The following is a 26,350-nucleotide window of genomic DNA, read 5'->3' as shown; positions in this document are numbered from 1 at the left end:
CGGATGTCCCCGGCTGCCGCTGCCTTCGGGTTAAAGCGGGCCACAGCGCGGCGTGCATTGAGGCTTGGGATCGTTGGGACCAGTGTTCTGAGCGGATGCAAGGGACACCACCTCCTCGCCCTGGGCGCCATCAGGCAGACAAGTAATGACAATATTTAACAACTGGGTGTTTGAGAGGTGACAATCGCTGTGTGTATCAATTGCAATCTGTAGGAGAGTAGGATCTGCCTCTTATGTTGCCCCCACTTTTTTTTTCTGATGTTTACACTGGTTTCTGGCTATAGTCTGGCTGGGACCCTGCTAATCATGGCCCCAGCCTCTCTGTTCTCTCTAAACAACATGGAGTGCATATTAGGTGCACTAGTGATTGGATACTGTGGTGCCTTATGAGTCCCTAGTATATGGTACCTTAGGTACCAAGGGCATAGGTACTTCACAGGCCTACCAGGGGCTGAAGCATGTATTATGCCACCCCTGGGCAGCAGACTAAATCTGACACCACAGGCCTGCTACTGCAGCCTGGGTGAGGTGGTGCTAGCACTCCTCACTGAGATATAGGTTCACTATATCTCTCCTGCACACACATTTAAACCTATCAGTCACCCCTAAGGCAGGCCCTATCAATCCTGAGGGAAGGGTGCTTGGTTTCCATGTGAGGGGGTGCCTCTGCCTGAGCAGGGCCCCTCTGCAGCTCTCAGAGTCCATTCTCTGGGGATGTTTGTGAGTGCGGTCAAACCATATACTCTTAAAGTGCATTATAACCTTGCGGTAAATGCTAACTTTGGAATGGCTGCATCAAAACATGTCGTGTTTGGTGTCAAACGCTTTGAAATCATACCCCCACACCAGTAACTGGTATGATCCCACGCTTCTAGAGGGATAGACATGTACCTACTGTGGAAACACAGTAGAATCCTGAAGAGCCCTGGCATCACAAAATGGATGCCATCAGTCACAGACACTGGGCTGCCCTCCTGCTGATGACCGAAACTCGCAGTGGAGGAAGCCCAACAATAGGTATCCTGTCACAGGGAGGTGTGACCGTCTCCCAGACCTCCCAGACAGGGTTTAGTGTATTGGGGCTGGGGGGTGCACTGCTAGAGTGCTTTGAAGTCCTGCACTGGGGGAGCAGTAGGCTCCTCTGTGCATACACCAGTTCAAACGGGCTCAGGGGCTACCTGCCCCTGCTCTGGCGCGAAACTGGACAAAGGGAAGTGGGTGTAGCCACCCACTCCCCTGACCCTCCCATAGGTGGGGTCATATAGCTACTCCGTCCCTTCCTTCCAGTATAAGTTAGGGAACCCTTGCCATTGCAAACTAGATACCCCTGGACGACGCTCTGAAGACGAATCCCGGACCTTCGACGTTCCACTACCTCTGAAAGACTGAAGAATCTCCCTTGGAGTCAAGGAGTGACTCCCCTGTTTGGCAGGCACCAAAAACTACAAACTAAGGTCGCAAACTCCACCGCTCCCGCCGGAGCCCGAAGTCCCTGCAGCCCAGGAAGAGGATTTCCTGACTTCTCCAAGGCCATCTAGAGTCCCCAGCGACGCTGAGGCAAGTGGACCCCACGAGTGACGCGGAACCGCAATCCCTGGGTACCGTGCACTATTTTCGAGTGCAACCCCTCACGATGTTCTACGAACCTGTGCAATGGGCCACATGTGGTCCAAGCCTCTAGCAGGGATCCCTCCAAAGATCAGAGGCCTACCACGTCCAGAGTGACCGTGGGCCCCTGTTGAGTGGATCCTCCTGAGGTGTCTTCACGATCCCTTGCCGGCTGGCTTGTGGGTCTCCTGAAGACTTTCCAACAATTTCGAAAGGGCTCCCCTGGTTGCTCCAGGCCTGCCCTGACTTCCCATCGCTGGATGAGTCCCTCAGACCTTGCTGGTCTGCACCGCTGACTTTTTGTCCTTTCCACAAGACTTGCTGTTATCAAGGCTTGTTGGCTCCAATCTGGTCACCGACACCGCAGTAAGCTGCAGACTTCGTGGGACACGCTGAATCCAGCTCCTGGTCGTCGCCGACGCCTCCTGGACCTCATGGCTGAAGAGTCAAGACACCCGTGAACTACCTTAAAACACCAGACGACTGTGGGCATCCATCTTCCTTGCCCCGGGTCACTGCCAAGTGACTTTGAACACTGTCCCCTCTGCTTTCAGGTTTTCCTTCTTCTGAATCCAAGCTCGAATTCCACCGGACACGTCTTCTGTCTTCACAAGCAGCAAGTCTTCATTGGCTCCCATTGAAAACGATGCCGCGACCCGACACCAAAAGACACCTATGCACCCGGCTTCCCTGGGTGAGGTAACTCCAGCACTACGGTGCTCCTGTGGGTGTTGGCTCTAGAACTACTTACCCTGTAAGTGACTTGTTTGTAGACTCTCCCGAAGTACCCTAAAACACTTAATTTCCAACTGCGACTTGCACCATTGAAGTCAACGGGGGTTCGCGGCTGTGTTAACACACTGCATGCGTCCCCCGTGAGTCCTTTACTTACCTGCCTTGGGTGGTTTCATGAGGCCCCAACGCTTCTGAAGGCCCTAGGCCTTGTCCCTTTGCAAGTCGTTATCTCTAAGTCTCTTTTTTAGTATATGGTCTAGTACGCCCCTAGGGCCCCAGCCATATATGTGCTTAATTTATTGTGAAACGTTGATTTGTGCATATGTTCCTGACTTCTAATCTCATAAAGAGATTAGTAGAGAGTTGTTTAGTAATAAATACATTTATATATTTGATATATATAACTGTGTGGTGTCCTTTCATTTGGTAATTCAAGAGATTATGTGGTAAAACAAGCTGCTTTACATCCCTCTAAAGACTTAGCCTGAAGGCTGCTCTCCACAGCTACCACTAGGATAGCTTTCTTTAAAGTTGTCTTAAACCTACTACCATAAGAGTCGAATTGTACTGGTGCAAGGTGTCCACTTTCACTAGTGAACAGCATATACCAGGCCAACTTCACACACAATCATCACTGAAATACCTGTCATACAGATTTACATAAGGCCAACATGCATTGGACCAGGAGATAGAGCCAGCGTGCTGACATCCTGCTTGGGTGCATTCTATGGCTTTCTGATTCTTTGCCTGCATGGCTTCCACACGAATCACGCCACAGCGCAGAACTAGAAAGACTGCATCAGCCCCCTAGGTAGTATTGTGACCGGTAGCCAAACATCATCACAACTCTGCATCAGGGAGGGGACCCACCACCTCTGACAATAGTGAAAATTATATACATGCAACAGTGAAAACAAGGACGTTATCACTAATTAATTGCATAATATGTGATCTGCTGTTATTGGGGGAGCTGCCCCTTTACTCATTCAGGGATTGCCCCTTAACCCATCGTATTGGATGAATATGTTAATCTCGTTTATGTGGCATAAAGTGTCTGTGGGATATATCTACTGCCGTAGGACAGGCAGGGTATAAGATTTCTCTAGTGATCTCCAGGTGTGAGTGACCTAAAACCACATCTAAACAAAAAAGAACGGCACATGGATAAGCAAGCACTTTGCCACTAAAAGTTTAATACAAATACTTTGACTAGCACAATGCCCTGTGGCACATATCCTTCATTGGTGACTCCTTCAGTAGTCAGGAGGATGCCTGGTGTCCATTCACTACCTTTTTACTAAGATATTTCTTCAACTGCCTTCTTCTACTTGTTATTTCTCCATGCCTCAAAAAACAAAAAGGAGGGGTTTGTTTACAATACGGGGTGCAGCATGCCAAGTCTGCATAGACCATTGCTTCGACCGCCCTGGAAGGAAGGCCTGCCATACTTGGAGTTCCCAGCCAGGTAGGCTGGTATATTTTTGCCTTAAGTAGATCATCACCGTAGCAGCTCAATTGCGAGTAGTGAAGCTTTTGACAGTGAGCACCTTGTTTGATGCGCCCACTTGGCATTTGTTTGTAATTTTTCAACATTAAACTCTCATAGCTAGAGTGTATTCTTGAAGAAAAAAAAACTTACCATGACTCGCATTAAGTTTTCTTCCTGCGTGTGGAGGGCACTTGGTGATTTTCCTGCATGGGACTGCCATGTCGCTCCACACTCTAAATGTGGTGGGACGATTTCCACGGTGTATGGAAATTGCATAAAAGTGGGGTTTGTGTTTTCAAAGTAAGAAACCTCCCAGGATTTGATTTACTATTGTTTTGCAGCAGAGCGTCCTTGCCAGGCAAGTGGAAATGTTTGCACAGAATTACTCCAGCGGTCCCTTACGAATCAACACATCAGCACAGACTAAGAGCTCCAGATCTCAGGCTCACTCCAGGTGACTGAGGAGGCGCTTCCTTTGTCATTCTGATCACATCATGGTTTAAGTGCCACACAGGGCTACAAACAAGAGGGTTTGTAACAACTTCCGTTTACTGTTTGTCAAACATTCTTTTTATTACATTTTTACTGCAAGTGTAATGCAGCATTGTTAACATAACAATACAGCAACTCCACAACCATTCACACAACCCCATAACAAGTCCGGCACCGTCTACAACCCAACAAAAGTAGCAAAGTGCAAGCATAGATTCAAGTGGACACAGTCCATCCCATCTGAGCCAACATCTTAGGTCTGGGTCACGTTACTTGTAGAGAAGTTGGTTATGTTTTCTTAGTCAACCTCTAGCTTTATATACTGACTTTTCGACCGCTGCACATATGCCCATGCCTCTGTACTTCTGGACGATCAATAGGAGCCCTCCAGTATTAGCCAGCATTAAGCCTGTGAATACTAGTTTTCTCCATGCTCATTGTCTCCCCACGTCCGACATTACCCCAAGTGGTGCTAAAGGAGGGTCTTTAACAAGCCGCCTCCCACTGACTTGTGCCAGCTCTTCACGGACTCTTGACCAATACAGCTGGATCATTCGGTATTCCCACATGACATGGAAGGAAGGGCCCCCACACAAGCAGCACCTAAGACATAGATCATCCTTTCTTCTCCCCATTTGAGCAGCCTATATGGCGTATAGTATATTAGATGAAAATGTTATTTGCAGCATGCCGAAATGGTCACCTGATGGGCCTCCACCTTAGCCTCTATGCAGTTCTCCTCTTCTAGGGGGCACACGTTGTGGTTCCCTTTGCCTTTGAGAGATTGAAGGTGCTCAGGATTACTCACATCTAGCACCCTTTAGATACGAGAGATACTCATAGGCTCAATATTGTTCAAGACTACCTTTGATTTAAGTGGGTTATATTCCGTAACTGCGGCAAGGTCAGCCCTATTGTCTTCCATTGTATGCCTGATTTGTTGATATCTAAAGCACTGTGAATTATGCAATTCAAATTATTTTCACAGTTAAGTGGATGACTTCCTATGACTAACCCCCCAAACTCCCCCCTACTGTGGATATCCTGATGGTGTCCTAGACACTAAACCCAGAGAGCCGCGCCACTGACGGCAAACAGGTGCTATGCCATAAGGTTTTTATTTCATTATCCATTTATGCCAGACCATCATCCTCAGCAAACGGTGCCACCAATCCATCTGGATCTTAGTACTTGGTGGGAGGGGAGGACTATTTCTTTATTTGCAGCAAGAGGGGAGGGATGCTCAGGGTTTTCATCCCTAGTAGCAAATGACAATGTCTCAACCGGCAATATTTGTAAAAGACAATTTGATAGAATGCAAAATCAATTACAAAAGTACAAAGATGGGAAAACATCTGGGTTGAGAAGTGCTGTCTGTATTGAAATCTCTTAATACAGTATGTATTAGTTTCCATCTCCAGACACATGGCTGGATCTTCCCCATCTGTAAATAGCCAATTGTCATGGGGGCATTGTACTCATATGGTTAAGTAGACTCTTGGAACCCCCAACCCACGGATAACTCGTGATTTCTTATTGCAATGAAATGAGGAATCTTTTGGCAAGTGAGAAGTAATACTTTTGCAGAAGACAGCAATTGAGGAAGTGCAGTCATCTTGAATAGAGCACCTCCTCCATTATGGAGAGCTGCAATCAATGCGTGCTGTAATGTCATCATGATGTAGAATGATTGATGCATGTGGTATTTTTCTCCGTGAGAATGTAGACTTTATGCTAGAGGGTGTTGGTGAGATCACAGGAATACTTTACTCTCAGTTGGGAGTCTGCTGTCAGGAATTGTTGAGCTGTAGTGAAAATCCATGCCTCTAGCACAGTGTCTTTAAGCTCTTTTGTTTATTACATGCTCGTTCTACATCCAGCAATCCTGTGTGAATAAAGCTACCTGCACCTCTTCCTAGTGTACACATGACAGCATTCCCTTTTGATTTGTTGGCACTGATGCCAGTTTAATGATGGGATAGTGTGGTGTTGGTAAAGTGAATCTCTTGTTTCACCACAGCTGCCCAATGAGGGACCCATGCTCAGCCTTGACTGCAGCCATGGCAATGGAGTCGCAGCTGCTCCTGTCACCCATCACAGCCTTGGAGTTCGTCGGAGACCATCTGCTGTCAGGTAGGTCATCATATATTTAAAAATTAATCATGCCTCCTTCAAAAAGATCCTGTGAAAAGAAATATAGGTCTCTGGGTTGATGAATAAGACAAGTACTAACCTGGTCACGGAATGTCCAGAGAATCGCTGACCTCTGCAGAGTACCCTCTTTAGTTTTTATAGTTTAGCTGATAGTTTGGAGAACGCCATTCCAGTGTCCACAATGTTGTAAAGGTAAAGCACTGTTAGGGGTTTTCCCTTCGGTTATCCGGGGCAACAGGATGAGAGGGAATGACAACATTTAGAGTTAAGAAAATGGCCGACATTGTTGCAAAACAGACTGTAGTTTAATAAGTTGTTTTACCTCCCATAAAAGAGTAGTAATCCCCGTCCTCATATTGGTTTGGTTGCTCATTGATTATTCGAGCAACCATTTAAGTTATGCCGAGGGTTATATTTATTGTCTTTTTAAAGGATGAAAGGCAAAGTCAGCCCTTGTGGGGTTTTAACTTGTGAACTGCAGGTTGCACACAGATCTTTGCATTCATAAACTAAGAAAGTTACAGAAAGAAGTCAGATTTCATTTTATGATCCGGTTATTGTTTTTGTATTCTATTTACAGTGTATATTTCGTGTGTTTGTACTACAGATTTAATAAATTTAGAGAATGAAATATGTTTATCGGCAAAACCTTTAATCTAGGCTGTATTTATTGGCCATATGTTGATCACTTGATTGATCTTTATTTTCAAATGTTGAGTGCAGTGACTGGCAGCAGGCAGTAGAAATTGGTCTTAAAATACCTGCTTAGGAACACTCAGCCAAGTACAGGGTGGTGCTTCATTTGTGCCATTGTGGGTGTTCTTAAGATCTGTAACTATCAAAGAAAATCACCAAAAATATTAGTCAAAAATAGATTTCCATAGATTTCATGTTTAAATTGTGTCCAGAGTTGGATCGGCGAAAGTGTTCCTAAACGCCCTCCATGTAGCTGCTACAACATTGGCAGTTTTGCTTTTTGTTTTACTCTCAGAATTAGTAAACATGAATAGAAAGTACCCTACCTGGCATTTATGGCAAACGTGGAATGAGTGCCAACATTTTAGGCATGCTCTCCATGCCACTGGAGTCCAGCTTTCCTGGCCGATGAAGGGTGAAACCCCGAAACCGATCCTAGGATGCTTGTATTCAGTCCAGGGAGGACATGGCCTGGCAGTTCGGGCTGGGCTGTTCCCATGAGGCACAGGGTCAAGACTGATTTGCATATGGCTGGGTTCAAACTGAAATGGCATGGGTAGCAAAAAAGATGGATTTAGGCCCAGATCTCTGTACTGGGGTGAATGTATGACATTGATCTGCATTCTGTCCATCAATTGTTGTTTTAACATTTTAGGCGTGGCATTTTATGGCTTGCTCTCTCTAAAAAAAAATTGGCAGGATTCACAGTACCCCGCAGGTATTCTGCAGCATGTTTCAAGCACATTGCATATCCCCTCTACTACTAAACACATTAAAGGGGGACAATATTGTTTATTCCATGCAGTATTTGGAAAGGAAATGCTATTTAATAATAAATACTGGTTCAGGCAGTGTTCTCTACTCCCTCTGCACAAAGAGTGGGTACAAATGCCTGCTAGCCACACAGCTTTCTCCACATTCTTAGGAAATGTGTCCTGCTTTCTGTAGAAAAACCTAGGGAACGTGCTGGAACTGTACTGGTTGCCATGTACATAGACATGATAGATGGGTGCATCAGATTCAAGGGCTCTGGGTAGTTATTAGAATCGCTGTTTATGCACACATGATGGACCAATGCTCATGTAATATTTTTGCTCCAGGTCGCGTTGCGGTTGCATCATCATAAAGGATACGTATCTGGGATTCTTACAAGCCTCAGATGAGCTGCTTGTTCTGCTCCTGGGGGTTTGGTTGACAACCAGCTCCGAAGTGTATCCACTTGATTATAGGGGTTGATTTCAGTCCAGGTTATTCCTTATGGCTAAACGTAGATGGTATGGTGTGCACACGACCTCTCATTTCAACACCTTGTGCGGACAAGCTATCTTTCTACTTCTCGGTGTGTCATCATCGTCATCTGTATCTCATTTTCATTGTAAAGGTTGTTAAAAGAGAATAAAATATTGAGACAAAACACTCCTGAAGGAAAGATGGAGGGAAAGAATTGTTTGGAAGAATGAGAGAACCCGACGGCGTGTCTGCGCGGATGGTATTGAGGTAGAGCTTCCATATAGTACTTAAGAATGCCTGGCCACATGGGCTGAATGTAATACCATAAGTACATCCAGGTGCACAACCCCAGACAACCTAGGATTCTAACCATTTAATCTCAAGCGTTCCATAGAACAAGGCACAACTATAGACAACCCAATCCACCCCCCCCCCCCGGCTTTCACCATATCTTGATTCAAAAAATTGTAGTCAATTAATCTCTTTAGTATACTCATTGGATGTGCTGCATGTCCAGCAAGACCTATCACTACAACAACATGCTAATAACGCACTCTCGTACCTCAGATGTTGCCAGTCAGTGACTTTTGTTGTCTTTGAGCCTGCCTGGACACAGTCCAAATCTGGATGTCTGCTGTCCATCTTCAACGCAGCCCAATCATTGTCCAAATGTGGATATCAGCTGTCTCCCTTAAACTCAACCCAACCATTGTCCAAATGTGGATATTGGCTGTCTACCTTAAACTCAACCCAGCCCTTGTCTAAATCTGGATATCAGCTGTCTACCATAAACTCAACCATTGTCCAAATGTGGATATCAGCTGTCTACCGTAAACTGAACCCAACCATTGTCCAAATGTGGATATCGGCTGTCTACCTTAAACTCAACCCAGCAAGTGGCATAACCTGGAGGTCTGCTGTGTAACTTAAGCTCAACCCAACACGTGGCAAAACCTGGAGGCTTGCTGTGTACCTTAAGCTCAACCCACCCAAGACAGAATTCAATGTTTTTATTTGTACTAAAATCCATTATGAGACCCAGACATGAGTGACCCTCAACCTGCACCGACTTCTGTTGAAGCTGATCCAGTATTCAAAGACGGTGTAAAGTTAAAACCATCTCATTTAAAAAACACATCATTGTCCCCTAAGACAACTCCACTGGCTTCTCCTCGCAGTATGCACCCTGTTTACATCGTGCTGCATAATCTCAAAAACCAACTACAAGAAGTAACCAGACTATCTACTACCTTGGAAGCACCCTCCCCTTTTCGGAGGACCCCATGCCACATGCAGTGCTTCTGTTACAAGACTCGAAATCTAAAAGCCTTTAGGAACGAACATGGAAGTAGGCCTTTTTGCCTGCGCCCCCAAACTGTGGAAGAACCAACAGTCTTCCCATTTACCTAATATTGTCCCTTTCCTTGCTACACTTCAAGAAACATCCAACTTTTTTCATCTTCCTTATTCCCCTCCTCCTGGTCAATGTAAATGTCTTTTCAAGCACCAAGTAACCATGCATGTCGTTACATATCCATATTGGCATGAAGAGTGCTCTGTTATCTCTGGAGTGATAGAAACACAACTGATTAAATAACAACATGTAACTAATGCAACCTTTGCAAGGTGTAGGTCAAATGATTAAAGCAAAAAACTCCTCATTTGAGTCACTGCATTGTGCCCCAGGTGGTGCTTAGCCTTCAGGCGCATGTAGGCCTAAGCGTGTCTCCCCGCATGTAAATGATATGATGTCCCCATAACACAGATGCTTTCGCACAGACTAATGACCTAGCAGGGAGGAGGGACGTCCTGGTCACATTGTACCCTGTTGTGCATTGTGGGCCAAGATCCACATTGCAGCAGACGTAATAGTGAGATGTGGATTGTTTTTCCTGAGACGATGACTGACTTGCTGGTCTCCGTGTGGTGCCTGCCCTCTGGTCTCAGTTCCTTCTCCGTGCACCAAGACTTACCTACTTTGTGGCAGGCTCATGCACACAGTGGTGGTTGCGGTTTAGGATTTGCACATAGCCCAGTTTTCTGTCACATAACCTGCTTGGTGATTCCTCTGCCAGCCGGAGCTGAAAGACCCCCATGATTTACACTGAGGTGAATAAAGATAAAGATGATAGACACCCTCAAGCTCTAAACCCTATTTCACGCTTACTATCCGTGTTATTCCCCCTTTCAGGCACTATCTGTCTCAATCGATCAATCAATCAATCAACATTTGTAGAGCGCACTACATACCCGTGAGGGTCTCAAGGTGCTGGGGGGGCGCTACTGATCGAACAGCCAGGTCTTGAGTAGCCTCCTGAAGGTCAGCAGGTCTTGGGTCTGTCGTAGGCTCAGTGGGAGGGTGTTCCAGGTCTTGGCGGCGAGGTGGGAGAAGGATCTCCCGACGGTGGTTGTTCTTCGGATGCACGGGACGGTGGCGAGTGCGAGGTCAGCGGAGCAGAGCTGGCGGTTGGGGATGTAGAAGGAAAGTCATCTGTTGAAGTAGGCTGGGCCGGTCTTGTGGAGTGTCTTATGTGCGTGGATGAGGAGCTTGAAGGATATCCTCTTGTTGACGGGCAGCCAGTGCAGGTTTCTCAGGTGGGGGGTGATGTGGCCGTGGAGTGGTACATCGAGGATCAGTTGTGCCGAGGCGTTTTGGATGCGTTGCAGTCATTTGATGAGCTTGGTCGGGGCTCCCGCGCAGATAGTGTTTCCGTAGTCGAGTCTGCTGCTGACGAGGGCCTGGGTGACTGTTCTTCTTGTATCTGTCGGGATCCACCTGTAGATCTTGCGGAGCATGCAGAGGGTGTTGAAGCAGGAGGAGGAGACGGCGTTGACTAGCTTGGTCACGGAGAGCGTTGAGTCAAGGATGATTCCCAGGTTGCGTGCGTGGTCGGTGGGTGTCGGGGCTGCCCCCAGTGCCATCGGCAACCAGGAGTCGTACCAGGCTGAAGGGTTGGAGCCGAGGAAGAGGACCTCAGTTTTGTCCGTGTTCAGCTTCAGTCGGTTGATCTTCATCCATTCGGCGACGGCCTTCATTCCTTCGTGGAGGTTGGCTTTGGCGGTGATGGGGTCCTTGGTGAGAGAGAGGATCAGTTGAGTGTCGTCGGCGTAGGAGATTATGTTGAGGTCGTGCTGTCGGGCGATGTGTGCGAGCGGGGCCATGTAAATGTTGAACAGTGTCGGGCTGAGGGAAGATCTCTGGGGTACGCCGCAGATGATCTCGGAGGCTTCGGATCGGAATGGGGGGAGGCGTACGCTCTGGGTTCTGCCGGAGAGGAAGGAGGTGGTCCATTCCAGAGCTTTGTCTCGGATCCCTATGGCGTGGAGGCGTGCGCGTAGTGTGTGGTGGCAGACGGTGTCGAAGGTGGCGGAGAGGTCCAGGAGGATGAGGGCTGCGGTCTCACCGTTGTCCAGGAGGGTCCTGATGTCGTCGGTGGCGACGATGAGGGCGGTCTCGGTGCTGTGGTTGCTGCGGAACCCTGACTGGGAAAGGGTCCAGGATTCTGTTTTCTTCGAGGTATCGGGTTAGCTGTCTGTTGACGACTTCTCGATGACTTTGACTTTGGCCGGGAACGGGAGGAGAGAGATGGGCCGGAAGTTCTTGAGGTCTCTAGGGTCTGCCTTGGGTTTTTTGAGTAGGGTGTTGATCTCGGCGTGTTTCCAGCTCTCTGGGAAGGTTGCGGTCTCGAGGGAGAGATTGGTGACGTTGCGCAGGTGGGGTGCGATGGAGCTACTGGCTTTGTTGAAGATGTGGTGCGGGAATGGGTCAGACGGGGAGCCGGAGTGGATTGTGCTCATGGTCTTGATGGTGTCATCGATGCTCACGCTGGCCCAGGCTAGCAGGGGGTCGTGGTCGATGGTGTGCGGAAAGTCTGTTGTGTTGCTGTCTGTTGGGGCTGTCTGGGTGTTGAAGCTATTGTGGATGTCTGCTATCTTGCAGTGGAAAAAAGTGGCGAGGGAGTCGCACAGGGCTTGCGACGGCGGGATGTCGTTGGTGTTGGAACTGGGGTTGGAGAGTTCCTTCACGATGTTGAAGAGCTCCTTGCTATTGTGTGCGTTGTTGTCGGGGCGGTCTTTGAAGGAGGTCCTCTTGGCAGTCCTGATGAGGTGATGGTGGTTGCGGGTCGCGTCCTTGTGGGCTGCGTGGCTGTCTGGAGTCTGTTCGCTGTGCCATTTCTTCTCTAGTTTCCGGCAGGCTCGCTTGGAGGCTAGGAGTTCTGGGGGGAACCAGCTGGCCCTCTTGCTGGTGTCTCTGTGGGGGGGGGGTTCTTCAGCGGGGCGAGGGTGTTGGCGTAGTCGTCGAGGGACCTGTTGGGTGCGGTGGTGTGTGGTGGGTTCCTGGAAGGTGAAGTGGATGCAGCGGTGGTCGGTCCAGAGGAGTTCGGTGGTGTGGCTGAAGGAGATGTGGGGGCTTGCGGAGAAGACGGGGTTGAGCGTGTGGCCGGCGGAGGGGGTAGGCGTTGTGGCGGAGGGGGTAGGCGTTGTGACGAGTTGCCTCAGTCCGACGTTGGCGAGGTTATCGATCAGGGTTGTCGAGTTGCTGTCGTTGTTGTTCTCAAGGTGAAAGATCAGGTCTCCGAGGAGGATGTAGTCGGTGGAGGTCAGGGCGTGCGTGCTGATGAAGTCGGCGATGGAGTCGCTGAACTGGAGTCAGGGTCCAGGAGGTCTGTAGACGAGGGTGCCTCTGAGGGTGGAGTTGGGGTCTGTGTGGATCTGGAAATGCATGTGTTCGGCGGTGCTGAGAGTGTCGTCGGTGCTTGTTGAGACCCTGATGCTGTTCTTGTGGACGATGGCGATTCCTCTGACTCCGTTGGTGCGGTCACTGCGGGTGATCTTGTAGCCGTCTGGGATGGCTGTGGCGATGTCGGGTGCGAAGGAGTTGTTCATCCACGTCTCAGTCAGGAAGGCGACGTCCGGGGATGATATGTTGAGCAGGTCCCAGAGCTCAACGGCGTGTTTGCGTGCGGAGCGGGTGTTCAGTAGGATGCGTTGGAAGTGGTTGAGGTCTTTCTTGGCGGGTTGTTCGGCGGCTCTGAGGCTGGTGTAGCTGCAGTTCCGGCAGGTGAAGGGACCGTGTGTGCGTTTCAGTGCGGCCTTGAAGCAGGTGTGGGTCCGTCCGGGGTTGAGAGCGTGGAGTGTGCTGGCATCGTAGCGGCAGTGGTCGTCGTGGCGGGTGCGGGGACCAGGGGTTCTGGTACTGGGCGCGGTCCGGTCGCGGACAGGCGCAGACGGGCTTGCCTTAGGTGTAGCCACACAGCGACGGCCATATATGGGGATGTGGGAGGGAGGAGCAGCTGGGAGGCGGGGCAGGGGCAGCGAGTGGGCAGTGAGGGGGGCAGGGACGCAGCGGCGGGAGCGGCGAGGGCACCGAAGGCAACCAGGCACAAATCAGGGGAAGCGAGGGGGAACAGAAGGCAAAAGAGGGCACAGAATGAAGGGGCAACGAGGGGAACAGAAGGCATGAAAAACGGGCACAAATCGGGGGCAGCGAGGGGGAACAGAAGGCAAAAGAGAGCACAGAATGAAGGGGCAACGAGGGGAACAGAAGGCAAGAAAAACGGGCACAAATCAGGGGCAGCGAGGGGGAACAGAAGGCAAAAGAGGGTACAGAATGAAGTGGCAACGAGGGGAACAGTAGGCAAGAAAAACGGGCACAAATCAGGGGCAGCGAGGGGGAACAGAAGGCAAAAGAGGGCACAGAATGAAGGGGCAACGAGGGGAACAGAAGGCAAGAAAAACGGGCAAAAATCAGGGGCAGCGAGGGGCAACAGAAGGCAAAAGAGGGCACAGAATGAAGGGGCAACGAGGGGAACAGAAGGCAAGAAAAACGGGCACAAATCCGGGGCAGCGAGGGGGAAAAGAAGGCAAAACAGGCCACAGAATGAAGGGGCAACGAGGGGAACAGAAGGCAAGAAAAACGGGCACAGATAAGAATGCAGGCACGGGGGGAGACAGGCAACAGCGGTCACAGACACCAGAAGACAGTATGGGCAGTACAGGGAAAGACAGACCGCGACAGTGATACAAACCTAAGGCCTACCACTGGCCACCAGGGATGAGGCGCAGGTGGTAGCCTGCGGGTGAAGGAGGGCCTCAACTTCTACAGCAGCGGCAGCTGGGGCAGGGTCAGGACACGCAGGCGGAGCTGTGTGGTGGGGGAGCGACATACCTAACAAGGTCAAGGGTCTCAATCACCCATCAGACTACAGTCAAGAGAGAATAACCGGGGAGTCCAATGCAAAGGTCTGTAAAGGGTGCAGGAACGAAAGTGTCTCACCTCTCCAAGAGAAGCAATGAGCAGGCAGGCATCCAGACATGGGTTGGCTCCATAGGTTTTTACGTAGTGCTACAAGGATGACAAGAGCGTGTGGCTTTAGGTTGTTGGGTCATATTCTACCTCAAGTTGGTACGATATTTTCTTTATGTTAGAAAATTGGTATTGTTGAAAACACCAGTGTAGCGGATCGTTGATGTCTCGTTGCTGTCAGAGGACTGAGAGCCACACTTGAGCTTCTTTCAAATGTGGAGTTAAGTATCCCCTTGTACAGGAAATCATCGAAGACCTTTCTGTTAGGCGAACCTAACTTGATAACTTGATGTCCATGTAAATGTTAAGTCATTCTATGTTTTTTAAAAGTTTAAACTATTAGGGATTTCTAATTTAAATATTAGTAAGAGAACAGAATTTGTGATGTATGTAAATGTTGTATTTGTCATTGCTCCTGAACAGCTAAACTAAAGCAGTATCTAAAAGTGCACTGAAGCCATTGCATCGACCCAAAACACATTAGATGGGCTCACAGCATGGCACTGAACCATTACATTTATTGCTGTGAAATTCTCAGTTTGCAGTGTTTTAATCACTTAAACGTTTTGAGTTTTACATCTCTATCCCTTCTTTCTTTTGTGCGAGCAGCAGTCGAGTGCCTCCCCTGGTTTTAGGGGCTATCCACTTTCAATAAAACTAAACATGTATGTTTCACAGGATTTTCTTTTGAGCTGCAGCATTGGAGCTGTAATTTTATAACTATTTAATACATCTTGTCACTTCTTTTAGAGTTAACTTTGACTTTTTTCTTTAGGGGAAGGACCTGTTCTCAACATTTACAGCATGAAGCAGAAGAGAGCACATGCACTGCGACATTCTGAGAGTGTGCTCAGAAATCACCACATTCATGGAATTAAACCGTGTGGATTCTTCCCTGCTAACACGGAGGGTTCGCTCTTGGCCGTGTTTGGTGGCAAAGGTCTAATAGTCCTTCAGCTGCACACTGATGACGATGAGGTAAATCTCAAAGAAATTTCTGGGTTCCATGAACTGCCTGACTGGATTTGGGATCTGCAGTGGCTGAAGGATGGTGTGGGTCTGACCTTGTATCTTGCTTTTGCCCTGGGTCACAACTCTGTGGTACTATATGACTACATGGAACATAAGACCCTCCGGGAGGTGCACTGTTCAGAAAAGTGCATCTTGTATTCTGCTCATTTTGTTGGAGACCACTGGAATGAGTTGCTTCTGGTGGCAGGCACAGTCTTTAATGAACTTGTTGTCTGGCATATGAATGATCCTGTTGATGAACAAGGAAACACTAAGCCCAGGAGGAGGATCGACGGACACAAGGGCGTTATCTTTAGCATTTGCTACCTGGAGAGCGAAGGTATTTTGGCATCTGCCTCCGATGACAGAAGTCTTCGCTTGTGGAAGGTTGGTGACCTACAAGGGGCTGAGACCCCTGCCCAGTGCTTGCTAGTATTATACGGCCACCAGTCCAGAGTCTGGTCTGTTAAGTTACTCCATGACTGTATTCTTAGCATCGGGGAAGATTCGGCCTGCATTGTTTGGAGCTACAAGGGTGACATTGTGCATACTTTCAAAGGCCATAAAGGGCGCAGCATCAGAGCACTTGCTGTCCATGAGAGACATGACATGGTGGCCACCGGTGGAGCGGATGCTGGGATCCGCCTCTGGCAGCTCAAACCAGAGCCTTCCCTTGGATCTGCTCTCTCTCAGCTGAATGTGTCCGGCTTGAAAGGATCTCCAAAAGCAGTGAAGCTGATCGATGCAGTATGTCTTTTGGTGATGACGGACGCTGGCAGCATTTACACTTACGATGTAATTTCTAAACAGTGGACATTCATTTTGGAGGATATAAACTATCAGTCATACAGTCTTCTTGATGTTATTAAGTTACCTGATAGTACTGTGTTGTGTGCCATTGGCAGCATAATGGGGTATGTGAAGATCTTTGCTATTGGGGTCAATCAGGATGTGAAAGAGGACCGAGTTCACGAGGGAAAGGTTCACAGCTTGTCATGGGTCTCACGCCAGTCCCAAGATTCACAACTATTCAGCCTTTTTTCCTCTGGCCCCAGTGGTGTGATGGTATGGTTGGAAGTGCCATGCTCATTTGGACGTCTTGGAGAGATGAGAGAGAGAGGCCGTTATTGTCTACCTCTGTGCAAACAGCGATGGCACACTTGTATAGCTTTTATCCCCAAAGAAGATCTGATTGTTTGCGGTGACCGCAGAGGGTCTTTGCTGTTGTACAAAGTTGGAGATCAGACTTCATGCCAATCAGTGTCCGATTCAAAGATAGAAGCCCCTGCAGAAGAGCCAGTCTCTCTTCTCTTTGGAGTTCATGGAAAGCTGGGGGTGACTTCTTTGAGCTGCTGTGATGGTTTGGTGTACAGCACAGGGAGAGACGGCTGCTACCGTCAGCTAAAAGTAGAAGATGGCCAGCTGAAAGTTTTGAGAAAGCAGAAGCCTTGTAAAGGCATGGACTGGATCGAGAAACTTATTTTTACTCTAGATGGTAATCTGCTGGTAATGGGATTTCAGTCCACAGACTTTATTCTCTGGAGCACGGTGACCAATGAGAAACTGCATTCAGTTCCATGTGGAGGAGGTCACAGATCTTGGGGCTACAGTAGCACCCATTCTAGTGAGATCTTTGTCTACATAAAGTCTGGTGGCATCTGTGTCTATAAAAGTACAACTGCTGATAACAGCCAGTCTGTCCTCAAAGAGTCTCTACATGGCCGAGAGCTCACCTGTGTCAGACACACAGGAAGTTTAAGGGTTAACAGTGAACACATCAATATCTTAGTGACCAGTAGTGAAGACACCACCATGAACGTTTTAGCTTTTAATGAGTCCTCCAACAAAATGTCCCACCTTGCAGTAGTCAATGACCACATATCAAGCGTGAGGACCCTGGCAGTGGTCAAAAGCAACAACGGAAAAGAAGACTCATCAACTTGCTCCCCGGTACTGTTTTCGGCAGGTGGCAGAGCGGAAATCGAGTGCTATAAGCTTCTGATAGGCTGTGGGAGTGACGGAGACGATATCCGGTGCCAAGTGGTCCACCTGGCTTCGCATAGATTGGATGAGCACTGGGATCGCATAAAGAACAAGCACAAGCTTCTGAAGATGGACTCCGAAACAAGGTAAAATAGTGAAAGAAGTAACAAGTGGTAATAAATAGGTCACTGTATATAGCCATAGATTCTGACAACTGCCATCTGCCAACAAGAATCATGTTTAAACATATGCTGACAAATGTATTATTATAGGAATATTTTCTTTCAGGTAATACGTACAGTTATCACAAGAATACAGATAGTACACCAAAAGAACGACGATCGAGATACTGGTTCAGGCAGATAGACATTTCATTTGTCCAAGCAAATAAACAGTTTTTTTCCCGAAGGCCTATATACCTGGCTCATGAAGTGACCACATATTAACCCAGGCTCGAATTATGAATATTTACAAATTTAGATTTTCTAGAGTGATGCAACTTATTTGTTTTTTCAGTTGATTGAACAAACCTATAACAGCTGTCCATCTTTTCCCCTCGAAACACTATTTCTTAGGCAATGCTAGATGCACATTGTCGTTTGCCAGTGAGTAGTTTGCATTTACCAGCACTAACCACCAATTCCGAATGGTTATCGATATGTGCACGTATCTCATGTTAGTCCCATACTCATTGTACAGGAAGTGTATTGCATATAGTTTACATGTTTCCTCCGATAGCAAGCTGTTTCTATTTCATTTTTGCATGCATTTGTGTTATGTAGTGCAGATAACTCGACTGGTACCTGAGCGTTTTACTGGTAACATTGGAAGAGTGGCACGAGGGACTGTCCATTGCAAGAAACCTCAGCAAGTAATGCTAAAAGTAGAGCTCAAAAGACAATTATGGGGTGGTTGATGGAAGGTGGGTTGATATGAGGCAGGGAGTGGAACAATAGGTAGATCCAAGTTGAGGGACCTAAATTTAGTTCAAAATGCAGCGAGATCAAGAATCCTCAGGTAGCGAATGGACAGTCCATGAGACCAGTTTATCACAGACACTTCTGCGAAACAGGAAGCTTCAGATCACAGGGGAAGGACTGTGGAGACAGGTGACTATGCAGCAGATCACGCGAAGAGCAGCTTGGTTAGTTGGAAATGTGGGATGTTCAAGTCAGTGTTTGCTTAGGCCTGCTGGGATTTGGAGTAGATTGGTCAGCTGTACAGGTTTGTGAAGGTGCAAAGCTTTATAGGTTAGGCAGGTGATTTTATGTTTGATCTTGGCTTCTGAACCAGTGTTACCCTTTTTAAAAACCGGAGTAATCTTTTGTAGTTTCTGGCTACAGAATTGAGGCAAGCTGCTGCGTTAAGTATGGTTTTCAGAGGTGCTTGGTCGTATCCAGCTAGTCTAGCTTTGGTGCAGGAAACAATTACGCCTGTTGCAGTTGTCCAAAGGTTTTCAAATTGATATAATGTAATAGAGTTAGAAGTTAGATCATTTTTCAGCTTGTGTGATCTGAGAAGTCAGTAATGGATAGGTTCTGATTAGTGTGGGAATTGACGTGCACTCTTGTGACCAAGACTATCATGATCTGCCCAGACTTACCTTCTCTTAGTTTTTAACCTGTCTTTCTATCCTCCTATCCTTCACAGCCAGGTCGTTGGACCACCTGACCATCTCACATTACAACATATGTATTTTTCATTGTTTAGCACTAGCAACCATGAACGTCTTTACTAGATCAAATGTTTTTTGATAGTATCTTTTACTTTCTAGTGCCAGGTCTCAGAGAAACATGTAATCCACTCCCAGATCTGTTCATTTTCTTTTCAGGATGTAATGTTAGTCACTTTTTCTGAGCTCTGAAATTATTTTTGTACAGCAAGAGAAATGGAAAGTTCTGTTCACAAAGTCATGGCGATATAGAGGTCTTTTATTGCCAATCTCTGTTACTTTGTGAGCCTGGGCATTGCACATAAGTCAAATGGTCTATAGAGTGGGGTAAACAGTGTCCTTGAACACAAGCTATTCCATCTTTCTGGATCCAGCATCACATTGTTTGCGAATCTTCTCGATTTTTAACTTGACTTGGGAGAACACCATATTGATGCAAGCTCCACCAGGGATGTTAAGAGGAAAAAATGTTAGTTTATGCAGTTGGAGTGCCTTCCAATTCATACAACTGATTTAAAAGTAGATTGCGGTTGCCCAAGAGCCAGTGCAATTCTGCCACTCAAGCCGCTTGCACCAATCTCATAAAATACACAATCAAGTGAGCATTCTGTGTTGCACCATTTCCTTTAAGTGTTTTATTTAGTGATTGGCACTGGCTTCTTGCCAGACCCCTGGTTTCCTATAAATACTGATCCATCTAAGCCAGTAATGTGAATTAATCTGTACTTCAGAAAATGTTCTTCAACAAATGGTGAGAGAGATGTAGAACCATGACTGTGTTTTTTGTTCACCTGCAGACTAAGGCAGGCCTAGAAGTTTGAAGCCCTACTCTTGCACCCTGCAAGGAAGGTTGATCTGGTCCTAGTAGTTAAGTGGAGGACAACTGAAATGGAAAAGCCTTTACTGGATCCTCTCTTGCAGGCCTGAGCAGCATCTGTGGACGGTTACCGGCTAGTGGAGGATGTGCTGGGCACCATTGAAGGACTGCACCTTTTGGTGAGCCTGTGCTGTCCCTCGACTCACTTGCCTTTGAAGAAACCTTCATCATCGTTCCCTATCCTGAGAGGGTCAGGAGGGCTAGGTTATGTAATGTTACTGGGTTTATTAAGCCCGCTGCTATCTATTCAGGTGTCCTAGGTCTAGAAGAAAGGGGTGCCCACAGGTGGCTCATTTGACATAAAGCCAAGTCTTCAGTGCCCTCCTGAAGTGCAACAGAGTCTACGAATTGCACAGGAGTGGCAAGAGGGCATTCCAAAGTTTGGCAGCAACAACGGTAAAAGCTTTGCCGCCCATCCGGGTACGTTGAAATCGAGGCACTTGGAGAAGGAAGGCATCAGATGATCGCAGTAATCGAGGCACTTGGAGAAGGAAGTCATCGGATGATCGCAGGGAATGAACCAGGATATAGCGTATGAACTTATTTTTAAAATAGGTCCCAAACAAATGATAAGCACGATAGATATGACAAAGTGACTTAGAGGCGGTCCTCCTCTCCAATGGAAGCCAGTGCAGGGCATCTAGTACTGCTGATGCAGAGGAAAAGACACACTGGCTCCTAGTGACCTTACGAGTAAACTAGGTAACTTCCACCTCAACCTCACAGACGGAGATATTAACTCCGCCTACGCGGCCTTCCAAAACTGGATCAACTTAGGACTAGACTCCCTAATACCAGCAAAACGGACAAAAATCCGTAACACTCCATCCAACCCGTGGTACAATGAAATTCTTCTAACCATGCGGAAAGAGTGCAAAAGAGCTGAACGCCAGTGGAGAAAAGAATACAAGGATACTGACAAAGCTGCTTACCTGCGAAAACTGAAATCGTACCATAAAGCGGTCCGCACCACCCGTGCTTCCTACTATGCGGAAGCAATTAGCTCCAGCAAGAACCCCTCAAAAACTATTTTTGAAATTGTACATAAACTTAAGGATAGTTGTAATCCTGTCCCTGGTATTACCTCTGCACAACAATGCGAGGAACTTGCCACCTTCTTTATGAATGAATGAAGCACATCTTGTATCGCGCAGACTTAGCCCAATGGGCGTCAAGGCGCCTAACAAATAAAGCTGACTGGAAGAGAACATGAGAGCTTACTGATAAGCCTTTATAAAGTACCAGGTTTTAAGAGCTTTTCTGAACAAAGACAGAGAAGGTAGCGCCTTAATCTCTAGAGGAAGGCCATTCCAGAGTAGAGGTGCAACAGTGGAAAAGGCTCTGCTCCCCCATCTGGATTTTTTAGAGCGAGGGACTACCAGCTGGTTGGAGTCTGCAGATCGCAAAGACCTGCTAGGAGTATATCGGGTGAGCAGAGACCCCAAAGCATTTGAGGGGCCAGCCTGCACGGCTCTGTAGGTGAGGCAGAGAAGTTTGAATGAAATTCTAAAACTAATGGGGAGCCAGTGCAGGTTCTTCCTGGCCATTGTTGCCGAAGAGTCCCTAGGAAGTGCTAAAACGAATCTAGCGGCAGCGTTCTGTACCACCTGCAGACGTTGTATCAAATATTTATTAGACTCCGCGTATAGTGCATTGCAGTAATCCAGTCTGGAGCCCACGAGGGCAGTGACTGTATGTTTTTGTGCCTGCGGGGACAGGTAATGAAGGATTCGTTTCAGGATTTTAATAATTCCCCAGCAGGTGGCCACGGTCCTGTTAGTCTGGCTATTCATGGCAAGTGAGGTATCAAAAATGACACCAAGATTCCTAGCCGTAGAGGAAGGAATAGGGCAGGTTCCAAGGGACGGAGGCCACCACTCATTGGACCAGATGTTTTGATCTTTGCCGAACACGAGAACCTCCGTTTTATCGGCGTTGAGTTTTAAAGAATTCAACACCATCCACTCAGCGACCATCTGCATGCAGGCCCTAAAACTAGCGGCAGAGACACTCAGAGAATGGCTAAGGGACACCATAATCTGAGTGTCATCCGCATAGGACACTACCTCCATCCCCTGCGATCTTACTAATCTTGCAAGGGGGGCCACATACAGATTAAATAGGGTAGGGCTTAGGGCCGAACCCTGGGGCACTCCACATTGCAAAGATTTAGCAGGGGAGAGGTACTCACCCAGCAGAACTCTTTGCTCTCTCAGATGTAAGAAAGAGTCAAGAAGGCTGAGAGCCTGTCCTGCCACCCCTGCCTCCCTCAACCGCGATGTAAGGGTAGAGGGAGACAGGGTATCAAATGCTGCAGTCAGATCCAGCAGAACAAGAATCGTCGTCTGACCCAGATCAACTTTACGCCGGATGTTATCAACCACCATAGTCAAAGCGGATTCAGTACTATGAAACTTCCTGAAACCATGCTGAGAGCTATCCAGGAACCCAGAGGAATCAAGGAAGGTGGAAAGTTGAGAGTTTAAATGGGCTTCAAGCATCTTTGCAGGGGCAGGCAAGAGGGAGATGGGCCTAAAATTCTTCATCACTCCAGGATCCAGGGAGGGTTTTTTTAGAAGGGGTTTCACTATGGCCTTTTTCCAGACCATTGGGAAGATGCCCTGAGTTAAGGCCGCGTTCATAACTGCCAGTAACGGGGGCAGAAGTGATTCCCTGCAGTCCCTTAGAACTTTCAGCGGACAGGGATCAGCCGGGGAGGCTGACTTAGTCCGATCCAACAATGAATTGAGATCCTCAAGAGAAAGAAGCGGAAAGTGGGTGAGAGAGATATGTGAGCCTCTCCTCCAGGATTCCGAGGCCTTAATGTTACTCAGAGAATACTCATCCAGCATCTTCTTCTGGCTGTCAAGGGCCGAGTGGATATCCGAGATTTTATTATAGAAAAAATCGGAGATATTATTGCAGAGCTCTTGAGAAGCCACCACTGGATCAGGGGTCTGAAGCGAGCACAGTGAGCCCACAATCTTAAAAAGCTCTTTGGATGAGGGGAGCGCAGTTGTCAAATGGCAGAAATATTCCTGCTTCTCCTTGATAACTCGAGATTTATATTCTCGAAGTATCCGTTTATGATCTTCTCTGTCAGAAGGAGCCCATGACTTACGCCATCTCCTCTCCTTAGTCCTGCAGGTTTGTCTTAAGAGTCTTAGAGGCTCCGTAAACCAGGGTGCAGAAGGTTTCCGCCGCGCAACATAGCGTAGAGAGGCGGGAGCTAACGCATCAACAGCAATAGTGATAGAGTTGACGAGCTCTTGAGCAGCCCCATCCACGTCTCTTGAAGCGGAAGTATCACAGTCTCTTAGGAAAGGAGCGAGAGCTTGATTATTGATATTCCTATATCCTCTTTTCAAAACTCTGTTACGAGGAGCAGCAGTGAAAAGATCCTTAGTGACAGATGAAAAACCAAGGGGTACCGCAAAGTGGTCCGACCAAACCAGGGGGAGGGGAGAGCCAACAGAGAGTCTAGGATCATTGGTAAACACCCCGTCCAAGGTGTGGCCAGCCCGATGCGTCGGGTGTTTTACAAGCTGAATGAACTCACAGGCTTCCAACGCGTCAATGAGCTGAGCAGAATCCCTAGAGACCACATCCTCTAAATGAAAATTAAAATCCCCCAGGATAGAAAAATGAGGTTTATCAAAGTATGGTTTATCTTTATGGAAAAGGTAAAGAAAATCTACACTTCCTTCCCTCAGAATCTTTCGGACACCTTCATACCTCGTGAGCCTTTGCCAGACAATCCCAGTTTGTCTCTCATCCCTTGCGTAACACACGATGAACTTGCTAAACTGTGCACTAAAATCAAATCTGGATCGCCCACAGATGCCATGAGACCTGCTAAATTCTTAGAATCTCTCGAGTTTTTCCTTCCTCCTCTCACTTCCTTACTTAACTTATCATTCTCCTCAGCGGTGGTTCCCACATGCTGGAAGCAGGCCTGGGTCTCCCCTATCATAAAAAAATCCACCTTAGACCCATCTAAACCAGAAAACTTCAGACCAATTTCACTGCTTCCATGGGCCTCAAAATTGGCAGAAGCCCATGTGAACAAGGTGCTAGCCAACTACATGACACAACACCAAATTTTAGATCCATCACAGAACGGTTTCAGGCCAGGATTCAGTACCGAATCCGCCTTGCTGACCACCATCGAACATCTACGGAACATCCTGGACGCCGGTCAAAGTGCTGCGCTGGTTTTACTCGACCTTAGCGCAGCCTTTGATACGGTCTCCCACTCTATTTTATTGAAACGTCTCGAAGGCATAGGTATCAAAGACCTTGCTCTAGAGTGGTTTCGATCATTCCTGACAAACAGATCTTTCCGGGTCTCTGCCCCCCCGTTCATATCCCAGCCTTACCCCATAGAGCAAGGCGTTCCTCAGGGATCGGCGCTCAGCCCGTCCCTATTCAATCTTTATGTCCAGCCTCTCGCTGACATAGCAAAAGAATGGGACCTGACGCTAGTGTCGTATGCCGACGACACCCAGCTCGTCATTTCTCTGACTGAAGGCCCCTCGATCTCAGCGGCGAGATTTAAGAACGGGTTAGAGGCAGTTGCACGCTGGATGTCACACAACTGCCTCCAGTTGAATGCTGGCAAAACAGAGGTGTTGCTTCTGGGTAAAAATCCTGACTACTGGACTGATCAATGGTGGCCGTCCGCACTGGGCCCCACCCCCCCCCCCAAAACTGTGGTAAAAAACCTTGGTGTCTGGGTGGACGCATCTCTTAATTTCCAGACCCACACCAAGAAACTGGCTGCCACCTGTGTGGGTCTGTTGAGGAGCCTTCATCCGATCCTTGGCTTTTTTGACCACCATACGCGCCAAATGATAGTCCAATCTACCATCCTGGCTCGACTGGACTACGCCAATATCCTCTTTCTTGGCCTTAATAAAGCTGAGATGGCGCGGCTACAACGTATACAAAACTCCGCTGCCAGGGCAGTTGTAGGCCTCCCTCGTAGGTGCTCTGCTAGAAACACCATCCAGAAACTACACTGGCTGCGCATGGAAGCCCGAGTTCAGTTTAAAGCCCTCATTACTGTTTTTAAAATTCTCAAAACTGACTGTCCTGGCCTCCTGCGTCCACTCCTAGAGCCCTATACCCCTCAACGGGCCCTACGTTCCTCTGGTCAAAACTTGGTTGTTATTCCACGTATAAGGTTAAGCAGAATGGGCGGTCGCTCTTTCAGAGTATTGGGCGCAAGACTCTGGAACTCTCTGCCACATCACATTAGCTCGATGACTAACCTGTTGACCTTCCGCAAAGCGATCAAAACATTTTTATTTTCCCCATCCTAATCTCCTATAGCTCGTCCTTTCCTTCTCCCCTCGCAGGTTTTCGTTGTAGTTCAGCGCCGGGACGCCTCGTTGCTGGGGCAGCTGTTCGCGCTCAATAAAACGTTATAACATAACATAACATAACAGGAATGTTTGATTTGTTCAGCCTTCTGCCCATAGTCTGTTGTTTTTGCTGATGAAGAGGAGCGCCAGGAGCGGGTCAGAGCAAGTTTGGTTGCCTCTTTTTCTGTGTGCCTCAATTTCGTCAATGCTCCCCACTGAAGTGGGAAAAAACAGGGAATTGCAATAATCCAGCGGACTCAAAATGGTGACCTGGACTACTACCCTGTAAACGGCCGTAGGAAGAAAGGGCAAGATTTTTCTCAGAAACTTTAGCAGCAGGTAGCAGGAAGAGGACACGTGATTAGCTTTTCTAACAAGGAGAGATCAGCGTCCAAGAAAAACACAAGGTTTTTCTCAAATGTTGGAGGTTCCTGCAACATAAGCTAATCTGGAAGTCAGCTAGTCAAAGGGCAATATAGAATAGAGGAGCTGTGGGTAACAAAAAGTATCTATGTTTTATCTGAGTTAAACTTTGTTAAAAATGTTTGTGGCCAACTAGGAGATAACAACCTTTATTCAGAGATAGAAAGAATTGGGGGAGACCAGACCTAAAAGCTTCATAGAGATGGTCAACTGGGTATCGTCGGCTTAGTTAATACAGTAGAGTCCCAACAATTTTAACAGAGGTCAGATATAGAGGTTCAACAGAGTTGGACTAAGTGCCAACACC

At 47.7% G+C, this 26,350-nt stretch overlaps 1 protein-coding gene across 3 annotated transcripts in view; it reads left to right on the top strand.

Moving 5' to 3' along the window:
• The window catches only part of WDR6 (WD repeat domain 6), a 78,037-nt gene that overhangs the window by 2,743 nt on the left and 48,944 nt on the right, over positions 1-26,350 (top strand). For 2 of the 3 annotated variants that reach the window (XM_085624350.1, XM_085624349.1), the window contains exons 2-3: positions 6,345-6,457; positions 15,487-17,851. In XM_085624350.1, the coding sequence (XP_085480476.1) occupies positions 6,352-6,457; positions 15,487-17,851 (2,471 nt within the window). In that variant the 5' untranslated portion in view covers positions 6,345-6,351. Of the gene's footprint in view, positions 1-3,538; positions 3,809-6,344; positions 6,458-15,486; positions 17,852-26,350 lie in introns of those variants that run through there. The other variant, XM_085624348.1, reaches the window with a different exon arrangement.

Source organism: Triturus cristatus, chromosome 9 (genome assembly GCF_964204655.1).
Source record: "Triturus cristatus chromosome 9, aTriCri1.1, whole genome shotgun sequence".
Classification (NCBI taxonomy): Eukaryota; Metazoa; Chordata; class Amphibia; order Caudata; family Salamandridae; genus Triturus; species Triturus cristatus.
Note: the sequence above shows the minus strand (reverse complement) of the source record. Positions and strands in the feature narration are given on the sequence as shown.